Raw genomic sequence first — 13,482 nt, forward strand, 5'->3', positions numbered from 1 at the left:
TATTATCGAAATGTGCTTGAAAGGCTGCGCTTCTTTCAACAAATTAAGTAAAAAAAACAAGTTTTTTTTCAAAAAAAAACAAGATTGTTGTCGTCAGCCTAAGTGTTAACTTTGAAATCCTAGATGAAAATTCTTGTTTTTTATAGTTGGTTTTTGTGTTTTCAGTAAAGTGCTAGTTTTATATTATCATACGAAGGTGGAGAAATATTATAAGCTGGTTTATTCACAAAATTATTATCGAAATGTGCTTGAAAGGCTGCGCTTCTTTCAACAAATTAAGTAAAAAAAACAAGTTTTTTTAAATGAAAGTAAGGAGCAACATTAAAACTTAAAACGAACAGAAATTACTCCGTATATGAAAGGGGCTTTTCCTCCTCAACGCCCCGCTCTTTACGCTAAAGTTTCTTACTGTTTTAAAAATTGAGTTAAGAGAAAGAGTCGAATATAATTTTTAAGAGTCAACAATTTTTTTTTTTAATTTTATAAGAGTCAATAATTTTTAATTCTGGCACAAATAGTATTTCTTAGTTTAATTTTATAGCTTCTGAAGTTGGCCTGAAAAATAAAACTTAATATCGTTCCCAGAAGATTCTATCAATGCTCTTTGGCAAATTGGATACACTTACACTAGTTTATTTATTTAAATTGTAAGAGCAGAAGTAGTAAAAGTAGTATCCCCAAAACTTTCAACTTAATACCCCCAGTCATTCTCGATATATTACTGAGGTGTCTTATTGGCAACCGTAAACACACTGCCTTTTGATTTATCTTTACCCCCAGTCATTCTCGATATATTACTGAGGTGTCTTATTGGCAACCGTAAACACACTGCCTTTTGATTTATCTTAAAACAACATTTAGTTTTAAAGCAAAATCGGTCAATTGCATAATTATGGAGAGTTGACCTACCTAATATCTCTAAAGAAATAGTTCTTGGACCGTTCTACTATGCTGAGCAAAATGGCTGTCTCAAAAATTTGACTGGATGTGTTTGGAAAATGAATGGGTTTGACACAAGGGCTGCTTACCCTCCGAACTCTTTTTACTCTTAAAAGGAGCACTCACAACTTTTAATTTTGAATTGAATTAACTCCTTTAATAGTTTCAATAATATTTCTAGCTATCATTGAGTGGTGCTGTCTATGATATTGCTTATGCTCCCCTTTGAGAACCTGCATGTATGCAGTTTCTTGTTTAATTTAAACTCCTAAGCTTTCCCTCTAAGTTTCATCTTAATACCCATATCATCATTAGCTATAGCAGCTGTAATGGTAGTATCAAAAGTGTAAATATAGTGCCTTCTGGCTAGTTTAAATTCCCCAGAAACACACTTAAAGGTCTAAATTAATTATAAAAGTTACTCTCCAGATATTGCTTTGCTAGCTTTTAGAAAGTTCACATGCTCATAGTTTGTTTTGATTTAGTTCAACATCCACCTAAATATTCCTTAACGGCTTTACCTTAATACCCTTGGCTTGTGTAGTAGCAATAGTTGTAGCAGCATTAGTAGCAGTATGCACATAGTTCCAAACAGTTTCTATAATTGCCTAATTTTTCTTCTTGATATCCATAGTTTTAATAGTAGTAGTATAGAAGTAGCAGTATATTAATTGTAGTAGACTAAGCCTTAGTGGCAGTAATAGCAATAGAAGTAGTAATAATAGTGACAGTAGCAGTAGTATGAGTAGAAGCAGTAGCATTAGGGTGCAAATATTTTCTTTTGGCTAGTTCAACATCCCTCATAACAAGCCCTATTAGTTTCAACCTCACACACCAATCTGTTCCTAAGATATTGCTGTTACACCCTTTTGACAACCTGGATACAGAGGGTGTGTTTTGATTCAGTTCATCTTCCCCTCAAAATTTCTTAAACATTTCCCCTTCATACCCTTAAGCATAACTGTAGCGCTAGTCACAGTAGTAGTATTGCTGTTACTAGCAATTGAATTGATAAGCAATGATTATGTCAGCCTCCCCTTATAGATGTGACGTCGGAGACTAGTGGTAATTGTAGTAATAGCGTTACCATACAAATATTCCCTTTTTGATCAGGTCCCTTATCATTTCCTGAAAGTTTCAAATTGATATACCTAATAATTCATTAGTTACGCTCTTTTGACAATCCGTAAGCACATAACGCGTTTTGATTTAGTTCAGCACTCTCGTCAACATTCTCTGAAATACCCACCTGTTTTCCCTTAGTCTTTTTGGAAAAGGAAGTTCAAATATGAATACCTTTTTCAGTGACAGTCTGTTTGGGAAAATGGTGGGCGTTAGTTGTTCTCCAATCACTTTCTAATATAGCCATTTCAATTTCCAATGCAATGAGCCTTTTTTGAAGTTTCTACGATAACAAATGGCCATCTCAAAATTTCTATCTGATAGATTTCGAGAAAATACAAGGTGTGTGTGGGGGGGGGTATCCACGTTCCCATTACTCTGAATGTCAAAGAGAGCAATAAATCTTCTCATTAGTAATCCAATAAGCCCCATCAGAATTTAAACGATGATCCTTTCCATATAAACCTTATTTGCCACCAGGGCATAACTTACAACCCTTACTCTGCGAGCTGTAGGAGAGTTGTCATCCTCAAATACATAATTTTCAGACCTTTCAACTATGTTGGACAAAATGGCTATCTTGAAATTTTGATTGGATGTGTTTGGGGGAATGGTGGACGTAGGAGGGGGGCTAGTGGTGCTCCAATTACTTTCGACTACTAAAATGGGCACTCGCCCTTTCAACTTCTAATCAAATGTGCCTTTTTAGAAGTGTATACGACAACAAATGGTAATTTCAAAATTTCTATCAGATTCATTTCAGAAAATACGAGGTGGGGGTGGTGGTAAGCAGCCTTCGATCACTTTTAATTTTATATAGGATACTAGAACTTCTAATGACTAATATAATGAGTCCCCTTCAAAGTTTCTACTACCACCCTTTCTATGAAAACTTTCTATGCCCCCAGGAAATAACTTACAACTCTTGCCCTGGGGGCTGGGGGGCGGTTCATTCTCAAAGACATAACTTCCAGACCTTTTAACTACGCTGAACAAAATAGCTATCTCAAAATTTTGATTTTGGAAGTTTTGAGTTTGGAAGTGTTTGGGGAAATGGTGGGCGTAAGAGTGGGGTTGGTTGCCCTTCAATCACTTTTGACTATTGAAAGGGCTCTAGTCCCTTCAATATCCAATCTAATAAGCCCTTTTAGAAGTTTCTACGACAGAAAATGGCCATCTTAAGATTTGTATTAGATATATTTCGGTAAAATACAAGGTGAGGGGTTCCACCCTCAGATTACTCTGGATCTTAACGAGGGTACCAGAACTTTTGATTACCAATCCAATGAGCTAACTCCAAAGTTTATACGATCACCCTTTTTATATAAACCTTAGATGCCCTCAGGGCATAACTTACTATCCTTGGCCTAAGGACAGTGAGATGGGGTGTTTGTCATCCTTAAATACATAATTTCGGGATCTTTCAACTATGTTGGACGAAATGATTGTCTTAAAATTTTGATTGAATTTATTTGGGGAAATGGTGGGCGTGGAAGTAGGGTTAGTTGCCCTCAAATCACTTTCAACTGTTCAAAAGGGTGCTAGCCCTTTCAATTTCAATCGAACGAGCCCTTTTTGAAGCGACGACAATTTCTTCAATACGAAGTGCCTTGTTCCAAACACCCCCCCCCCCCAAAAAAAATACAATAAAATAACACATTTTGCCCATATCGCTCTTTAGATAAGCACCGCTGTTGCGCTGCCTGTGATAGTTTGTGAAGGAATATTTTTATTTTTTTAGTTTCAACTTCTCTTTTTGTTTCTTACAAAAAAGCCTTTTTAATGAAAACTAACTGTTGGGGTGGCGCCCCCCCAAGCCCCCCCACGCGTGTAAGTCGTTACGCGCCATATTAGTTACGCGCCATTGTAGTTGTGTCCCTGTGTCCCACCTGTGAATAGAGATATATATATATATATATATATATATATATATATATATATATATATATATATATATATATATATGTTTTTAACTACGTAAAACATGCAAATATACAACATTCTTCGCTGTCCCATTTTCTATGCATATAAATAGATTGTCAGGTTTACTGACTCTTGAACATGCAACATATAATTGTCCATGGGAAAAACAATCCGTATTCAGATCTATACCTCATTATTCTAATGATGTGTCCCTGTGTCCCGGTCGTCATTTATATTCCCTGTGTCCTGGTCGTCATTTGTGTCCCGGTGTCCCAGTTTGTAATTTCTCTTTGAGTGTCCCGGTCGTCATTTATATTCCCTGTGTCCCAGTGTCCCGGTCTGTAATTTCTATTCGAACAATCCCTGTGTCCCGGTCGTCATTTATATATCCCGCCTGCGCCCCCGGCGTCCCAGGTGTAGTTGTGTCCCTGTGTCCCGGTCGTCATTTATATTCCCTGTGTCCCGGTCGTGTTTTGTGTCCGGGTGTCCCAGTCTGTAATTTCTCTTTGAGGTTCCCGGTCGTCATTTATATTCCCTGTGTCCCGGTCGTCATTTGTGTCCCGGTGTCCCAGTTTGTAATTTCTCTTTGAGTGTCCCGGTCGTCATTTATATTCCCTGTGTCCCAGTGTCCCGGTCTGTAATTTCTATTCGAACAATCCCTGTGTCCCGGTCGTCATTTATATATCCCGCCTGCGCCCCCGGCGTCCCAGGTGTAGTTGTGTCCCTGTGTCCCGGTCGTCATTTATATTCCCTGTGTCCCGGTCGTGTTTTGTGTCCGGGTGTCCCAGTCTGTAATTTCTCTTTGAGGTTCCCGGTCGTCATTTATATTCCCTGTGTCCCGGTCGTCATTTGTGTCCCGGTGTCCCGGTACGTAATTTCATCAGTTGACAAACATGACGTCAGTCGACAAACAACTTCATGACGCATACAGCTCAATCCTTAAAATGACGTCAGTCGACAAAAAAGACGTCAATCGACACACAAACGTGACGTCACTCGACACACACACACAGACAACTTATTTTTGTATATATACCCACCAACACCTAGTTGGTGGGGGCGCTTCGCGCCCCCCCCCAAGCCCCCCCGTGCGCGTAAGTCGTTACGCGCCATATCAGTTATGCGCCATTGTAGTTGTGTCCCTATGTCCCACCTGTGAATATAGATATATATATATATATATATATATATATATATATATATATATATATATATATATATATATATATATGAATATATGTTTTTAACTACGTAAAACTTGCGAATATACAACATTCTTTGCTGTCCCATTGTCTGTGCATATAAATAGATTGTCAGGTTTGCCGACTCTTGAACATGCAACATATAATGGTCCATGGGAAAACAATCCGTATTCAGATCTATACCTCATGATTCTAATGATTGCCCTTGAGCTTTGTTGATGTTAATTGCTAATCGACCATTCCCTGTGTCGCCATCGTCATTTATGTATCCCCCTGTGCCCCCCGGCGTCCCCTTTGTAGTTTTGTCCCTGTGTCCCGGTCGTCATTTATATTCCCTGTGTCCCGGTCGTCATTTGTGTCCCGGTGTCCCAGTCTGTGATTTCTCTTTGAGTGTCCCGGGCGTCATTTATATTCCTTGTGTCCCGGTCGTCATTTATATCCCCCTGTGCCCCCCGGCGTCCCCGTTCCAGTTGTGTCCCTGTGTCCCGGTCGTCATTTATATTCCCTGTGTCCCGGTCGTCATTTGTATCCCGGTGTCCCGGTCTGTATATACATTCGTTTTTTAGTTTTGTTTTTCTCCTTTATTTTTCATTTTTTTTTCCTTTTTTATTTTTTTTCTTTTTTAGTTTTTTTAGTTTTTTAGCTTTTTTAGTTTTTTTTATTAGTTTTTAGTTTTTTTATTAGTTTTTAGTTTTTTTTTCCTTTTAGTTTTTTTGTAGTTTTTACCTTTTTTTAGTTTTTTTAGTTTTTTTTTTTACTTATGTCCTGGTCGTCATTTATACTCCCTGCGTCCCGGTCGTCATTTGTGTCCTGGTGCTTTGTTGATGGTGATTGCTAATCGAACAATCCTTTTGTCCCGGTCGCTTTCTCTTTGATTGTCGTCATTTATATTCCCTATGTGCCGGTGTCCCGGTCGTCATTTGTGTCCCGATGTCCCGGTCTGTAATTTCGTCAGTTGAAAACATGACGTCAGTCAACACAGAAACATGACGTCACCTGATCCACAGATCCACACACAGACAACTTATTTTTATATATATAGATAGATTAGTTCAACATAAGCGATGATCGAATCTTCAATAGCCGTAATGATCTTAGCTCCAAAGCAACTGGACACATTTCTCACATAATCAGTTTAGCGGCACATCCAAAATGTGCCACTCAAGATTTTCTGAGCCACCTCAATATGGCTAAAACCGAGACCCAGGGACCAAGCTCCATTCGGGACTTGGCATTTTCTGGTATTTAATGACAACACAGCTAAAAAACTCTTCATAACTTTAAGGAAGAATTCGTATTCTTCATACGGGCCCTTGGTATTAGCGGCTTCGCCACCGGTACCTGGCACGGCTGCTTGGCGACCTCTTACTTTTTGATTCTCATTGTCAGGTTGATTCTCGTTTTCTAACCAAGGCTGCTGGATCTGGATGGCCCTCAAAAAGCGCACACAGCCTGCTTTTTATTGGACAAAGAGCCCATAATTCCTCTTACTTGGAGTTGTATGTATGTGTTCAAGGTTTTCAGTTTTTTTCAAGATTCTTCTGACACCGAAAACGGTATAATGGAGATCTCTTCCGAACATTTACTTTCCTTTTTACTGGCTTTAACTGTTTCACCTGCATTGGATCGTAGTTTTACTATGCTATCTATCCAGTCTGGTCTTGCAGCTTAATTGAAAAAAACTTACTCAGCAGGCAAAATGAGCTGAATTGAAAAGTCTTGATGCACAAAAGAATGTTTTTTGCTTTCGACTTTATAATCTGTTTCTTTTTTTGAACTAACTTGTAAGCCTTTTTGTTCCTCTAGGCCCCGGCTATTTTAAAATGCCTAAAATACTCTAAAGTTGGCATTAGTGTTTGGTGTCCGAGTCCAATATATAGATCATTTGAAGAAAATATAATTGAAAGGCCGTCTATCTGGAAACACAAAAGGATAACACTTACGACAGCATATGTAAGTCCAATATATTTGTTATTTTCTATTAATGTATTTATAAAATTACCTTTTACATTCATTTTACTTACTTTGCTGAAACTTCAATAGGCTCTTGTGTAACACATGAGGAGATAAGGTATATGTGTTTAAATAAAGAGAGGATTGGTTAATTACCTCTTTTATTGATTCTAAGGCTCAATTCTCTTTCATTACGAATAATTGCTTTAAAATACCCACTATTTTCCTCTTTTTCCCTGTGCGCCAGACAAAGTTGTTCGATTTCCGCTCCCGCTCTGGTTAACTCAAAAGGGTAACATTAGCAATAACATATATGCGTCTTTAGACTCTTATTACTTACACCATGAATCACTATTAAGTGGTGATTCATCAGTGTTTCAAATGCGTAATTTAAAACACTTTAAATGAGCAAAATTGCAGATTGTAAGAATCACCATCTACATTTTCAGGAAAAATTTAAATTCTATACTTAAAATTCTTCGTATCCAAGACCTTAAAGTTACTGTTTCATATTCTTCTTTTTAATGTTTTACTATAGTTTTGATAACTCCGCCTTCTTAAAACTAATAGCTACTGTGTGAAAGTTTTTTATTAAAAGAAAAAGCTGAATTGTTCCTGATTTTATTTCTGTGTGATATCTTAAGCCGACGAAAAGAAGAGAATATTTTTGGTCATTATTACTTTTACAAGTTAACTTTTTGTTTCTTTGGGTCAAGATATTCATGACACCTCCTATATTTTCTTTCAGTTTTTATTTTTAGTCACCATTTCTATTGTATCCCATTGTTCTTTAACCTATTTTTGTAAGAAGCCAGTGAACAAAGAAAAAACTCCTCAACGTGTTGCTTACGAAATGATGCGGGTGTTCTACAAGAACAATAAAAGAACTTAATCATAAAGAAATACAGGAAGGGACATAAGAATTACAAAAGAAAGATCAACATTGTTAAAGTACTATGGACACTGAAAATGAAATCTGAGTGCTTGAATTTCTGAAGTGGGAACTTCCATACCCATATTAATATTGAAAAACTAGGGAAAATTAGAATTAAACTTTTAAGTAAAAGATTTCCTTATGCAGTTATGTTGTTTTTGATAATAACGAATACCGAATTTTCTAAACAGGTACCAAGCAGGACATGAAGGTATACCCTTCCTTTGAAGGCACCACTGTCTTTAGGAATTAACACATTTTCGGTGTTCAAATTTTTTGAATGAAAAGCGTTGTCAAATTTAACTAATTTGTGCCGCTTGTTGAAGTTCACGGTTCAACGAGATAATACCAACAAAAACGTGGTACTGCACTAAATACTCCCTAATTTTGAAACAACCAAAATAAATCCTTTGAAAATCATGTTTCCAGGTATGAATAGGGCTAAGATTGGAAAAGGGGGAAAATGCTTTTATTTCGATGTCGTTGGTGCTTCCGAATTAATCAAATTGTTATGTTAGAAAGTAATTGATAAGAAATAACAAAACAAGTGGGAGACAGAGAAATAGAAAATGTAATTGTAAAACAGACAAAAAACGTATTGGTATAAAAAAAAGAACCATTTTATCTTTTTATTCTAATAATGTTTATTTCAATAAAGATAGACCCTTACATGATTTTCTGGCAGCGAGGTAAAACAGTCAAAAATAAAAGTAAAAATGCAAAGAATAGGCGAGTGGCTATTTTCGAACTTGAGAAATGCTAGTGGATACGGTTTTCAGCGAGTTTATTTTATGCTGTTAACAAATGATTCAAAATTGAAAATGAGTATTTTGAATGAGTAAATTTGGGATTGCTGTGGGAAAAACTTTTAACGCAGTCTTTTCAGTATTCTGGTTTTTACTTTGTAAATTTGTGTAGTTTTTTAGCAGAAATGATTATTTTTTCAACCTTTTTTCAGTAAAAACGCTCGCAGAATATCTGATTAAATCACAACCGAAAGTCTAGTCTAACAGATGGTCGCAAGTCTAGCTTATCCTAAAGATTGGCTATTTTTCGCAGTGTGGGTGTAAAAGGCATAAAACTGTCTCTCCCCCAAGAATAGTAATTACAGGTAATTACTCCCCCAAGTTTGTGAAATTACAGGATATAAAGATTTTTCTTAAGTTCTTATCTCTTCTATTTGAATTGCTCGTTTTTACAATTAAATTTCCGGCCATCTAAAAAATAAAAAGCTTCAATCTAAAACTTCGTGTAAAGTTGATTGGAAGATCTAGACCCCTCTATTACGGCAATGAATGACAAGCAATATTAATTAAATGGCTTAATTGCAAAATTGATTATTGGAATTTAAGAACCCACATAGACAATTGATAAGCAGGATGCTTTGTAGGCTATGATTATAACATACCTTACCAATAATCTAGCCATATAATTATTCTAGGATATTTTTGCTTACATTTCTGAGCGAAGAAATCTTATTAAGGTACTTTTTGTGTGTGTAATTTTTTGTGTCTTAATTTAGTGATTTTTCACATGAAGGCACAAACCCATTTCACCAAGTATTTTAATGATAAGCTTAAAAAGTTCAAAAAGAGAATTCAATCAAATTGGTGTTGTCGACAACTCTTCTGTAGCTGCAGTAGTATGGAGTATTACGCTTAAGGACAGCCGGTAAGGTTAAGATATTTGCTAGAATCTTATGCTACACATAGTCTTATAAAGGTGGATGAATGATAAGAAAAAAGTAAATAAGAAAAGTAATCAACGAAAAATTCGTTCTCAGAAGGTTCTAATAGATTCTGAAAGGCAGCCTATTCGAATGACTCAACTTGACTTGATTCTCATTCGTCCTTGAAGGTCGTCTTGGGGCTTCGTTCTTCATAATGGCATGTATATGCCTTCTGTATATCTCATGGTCTTCTACTAGGCAAAGAAGATCGAAAATGTGACAAGGCGCAAAGTTTTCCTTTCACCTTTTGGGGACGATCACCAAGACGGTAACCATGAATGTGGCCTTCAAGTATGATTTTTGGGAGACGGGACTTGCTCGTCATTTAAGCGTGACCAAGCCACCGAAGTTACTGAAGTTGGATCGTGGTAAGGATTGCTGATTGTTTTTGTATCACTTAAGAAATTCGACATTGGAAATTCGATCAAGCTGGGTGTTACCAGCAATGCGGTGGAAACAATTGTTTTCAAACGTAGGGAGTCCACACTGGTCGTCTACCTTAAACGTCCATATTTCACATGAACATATTGTAATGGGAATAATCAAAGTATCAAAAAGCTGTATCTTTACTCCTAGAGACAAATCCTTGCATCGCCATATGGGCACAAGGGCTTTGAAACTAGAACTTGCAAGGGCGAGCTGTCTTTTTATATATTTTGAGTTGTTGTTTGAGTGGTTATATCTTTTGAGTGGTTGTTGTCATTAGTGAAGGGTTAATCTATTTAAAAACACACAAAGTCGCTACTCCTTTCTTCGTTAATGGTTTAAGATCACAAAGAAGCTCGACGGGGATTCCCTCAAGACGCAGGTTTTATTAGTTTTCTTCAAGATGCAGATATTTGTTATGTAATAGGGAGTGTTTTCTTCAAAATGTAGGTGTTTGTTACATAATAGAAAGTTCTTTTTCATTAATTTTTTAAAAACCTACGAGGACCAGAAAAAACCTTCAATACCCGCTAATCAAGATGTAAACGTAGGGGTTACGTAATAGTTTTTTTTCTTTGATTGTTTAAAAGACCTAAAGATGTAGGGAAAAACCTTCTGAGCCCACTAGTGGGGAACCTTCAAGACGCCCGACCCTGACAGTTCACTCCAACAGGGCCCTAACATCCAATTCCACCAGGGCCCAGCAACCATTTTTACCGGGCCCTTAGCAACAAATTCCAACGGGGGGAGGGGGCTAGTCAAGTTGATAACCCCCACTGGAGCTGAGAATGACAATCTTGCGTGGACGGTTAGAGATTAGAGTCCATGGGGAATCCCTGCTTGTAACTGACGATGACACAATCTTGCGTGACTTGTTATAGCTGAGGGCCAGCTAGTCATGTGGGGAGCCCTCTGTTATAACTGAGGACGGTGCACACCTGGATGTTACGTAATGGTGGTGAGTCAGGTCAATTTCAATGTTCAATGGTGTCAATTGTCAGTGAATGGTGGTGGTTACGTCAGGTGAGTGCCCCTCCCTGCAACCCACCCACCCCCAATAGATGTTCTTGAAAGAATTGTTTCATAAACTGAATAATTGCTTGGTCAGCACACATTGGATACATTTTCCAGGATTTGCAACAGTCTTTGAATAACCAATTGGGATTTTTTTTCATATAGGAAAGGAATCATGGTTGCAGTGGTAGATGCAATCTAGAAAAGGGCGAACTTCGGCCATAATAACATAAAGTTAATTATTTTGAAACCCAATCCGATCGAAATAAAAGTACGTCATTGGAATCGCCATGGCCAAAAACTATGTAGAAAACTAACAAAAAAACACAGGGTTAAACAACAGTTAAGTGAGCAGCACTATGTGGCGTCTTTTTTTTCGTGTTTTCCTCCGCTTATAGCGAAACCACTAAAACATCATAGAGCTGTTTGAAGACATTTCTGAAAGGAGTTTGCTACGTCTAATAACTTTTATAATTATTAAAACACAATATTCAGAATATCTTCAGTTTTTTTTGACAAAATAAGATGATAAATGACATCCTAATTTTTGGCTATTTCATTAGGGAATCACAATCATATGATTCTTATAAAGGGATCATGCCAAACGTTTTCCAAAAATTATTTTTGCATTATTTTGTATTTTGATATCTTTTTTCTTAGGAATGTGCAAGCTACTTCCTTGACGAGCCTTTAGAAAAACATCATTTTCCTTGGCGCATTACTATGCAATATTTACAAGATGGCTCCTGTCAAACTCTTCTAACTTTGAAGTGTGATCGTCATTTAAAACAAATCATATGTGATACTATAATTGGGAATCATGAGTCTTCTTCGCCGTGTCTTTTTGTGAATACCAAGTACGTAACCCAATATATATGTGATATTACAGTAGACCTGTTTGTAGCAATACTAAACTATATGCGACACATGGCAATGCTGGCGAGTGAATTAAAGTTGTTTACATTAGCAGTAAACGTTTTTGAATTGGTGGTATCACTCTGTACAATGTCTGTATTACTCTTGATTACAGGAATTAAGTGGTTATTCGGTATAAAGCCAAATTTCCTTCAGTGTGATTTTTGGAAAGAATTGATACTTTCATTTGAGGAGTTACAATATGCAGCTAAATTTACTTTTGAATTCACCTCACGCTGTTTTTACTTTCCAATAGTAGCCACCGAAAAGCGAAGTGCTCATAAACTTCAATTGAGGTGTCTTAGAAGAATTCAAAGTGACTTTTCCAACGTTTTCATTAATTCCAATTGCAGAAAATATGCATCTTACCCGGAATTATCTACGAGCATCTTATGGACTCAGCCTATAACTGAAGACATTTTATGGCGTCTCTGTAATATATCCAGTAAGAATCGATTAGTGCTCCTCACCTCGATTTGTGTTAGTGAATTGAAGCGTTCCACTTTTGACCTCGAGCCTGCTTTTTTAAATAGTAGCGTATCACTTAATTTTGAAAATGATTATGAAATACTTTTAGAGCCTTGTATTAAGTGGCTATCGGAAGAGAATATAGAAAAGGAACTGTCAAGATTAAATAATTCCATAAAAGAAGCGAAATTTAAAAAATTGGCATATGAAAAACTTATGAAAGTAATCCCAAATTTTCTATGGAAAAGCAAAATTGGAAACATTGGAGCGGAGGTAGTACTTCGTTTTAATTCACCTTTTGAGGATGCAAAGTTCCTGAACTCGAATATTCTCCTGCATGCTGATGTTTCTCAAGGTAATGTGGTCCTAATAGGTATGAATGATAGAAACAAGAAGGTAAAATATGGATTCCAATATGTGTACATTCAAGTGAGAGGATAAAGTTCAAAAAAATTAATAGATTGGGATGGAGGAATGTGTGCATTGGTTCTGGTCTCAGGGTACCTAGTACTGCAGTCTATCACTAGGAGTAGTTGTGTTTTAGATTCCTGGTGCTATAATATGGGACTCGTGATGCTGTGGAATTTTTCTGCTGAGGTAGAAACTAATATGTTGATAGGAAACATAAGATCCTTGTCGGCACATAACCTTAAAAGAAAAAGAGTCGTTATGTTTGCCTAACCCGAAAAGCTCCGAAAATTACCATCCATATTATATACATGTAATATACATAATAAGTTGTGTAGAGGGCAATACTACAGACAGGATACTGGACAGGGCGCCTTATTTGGGTCAATGACCTACTTAGACCGTTACTACAATAGAGATACATCGTTAGCGTAATCCAGCCGGCATTT

At 36.9% G+C, this 13,482-nt stretch overlaps 1 protein-coding gene across 8 annotated transcripts in view; it reads left to right on the plus strand.

Annotated features, from left to right (window-relative positions):
- Window positions 1-13,482, plus strand: part of LOC136026129 (uncharacterized) — a 105,912-nt gene that overhangs the window by 78,339 nt on the left and 14,091 nt on the right. For 7 of the 8 annotated variants that reach the window (XM_065702421.1, XM_065702425.1, XM_065702424.1 and 4 more), the window contains exons 4-5: window positions 6,993-7,139; window positions 11,903-12,980. In XM_065702421.1, coding sequence (XP_065558493.1) covers window positions 6,993-7,139; window positions 11,903-12,980 — 1,225 coding nt within the window. The remainder of the gene's footprint in view (window positions 1-6,992; window positions 7,140-11,902; window positions 12,981-13,482) is intronic. The other variant, XM_065702426.1, reaches the window with a different exon arrangement.

This window comes from Artemia franciscana, chromosome 4 (assembly GCF_032884065.1).
Source record: "Artemia franciscana chromosome 4, ASM3288406v1, whole genome shotgun sequence".
Lineage (NCBI taxonomy): Eukaryota > Metazoa > Arthropoda > Branchiopoda > Anostraca > Artemiidae > Artemia > Artemia franciscana.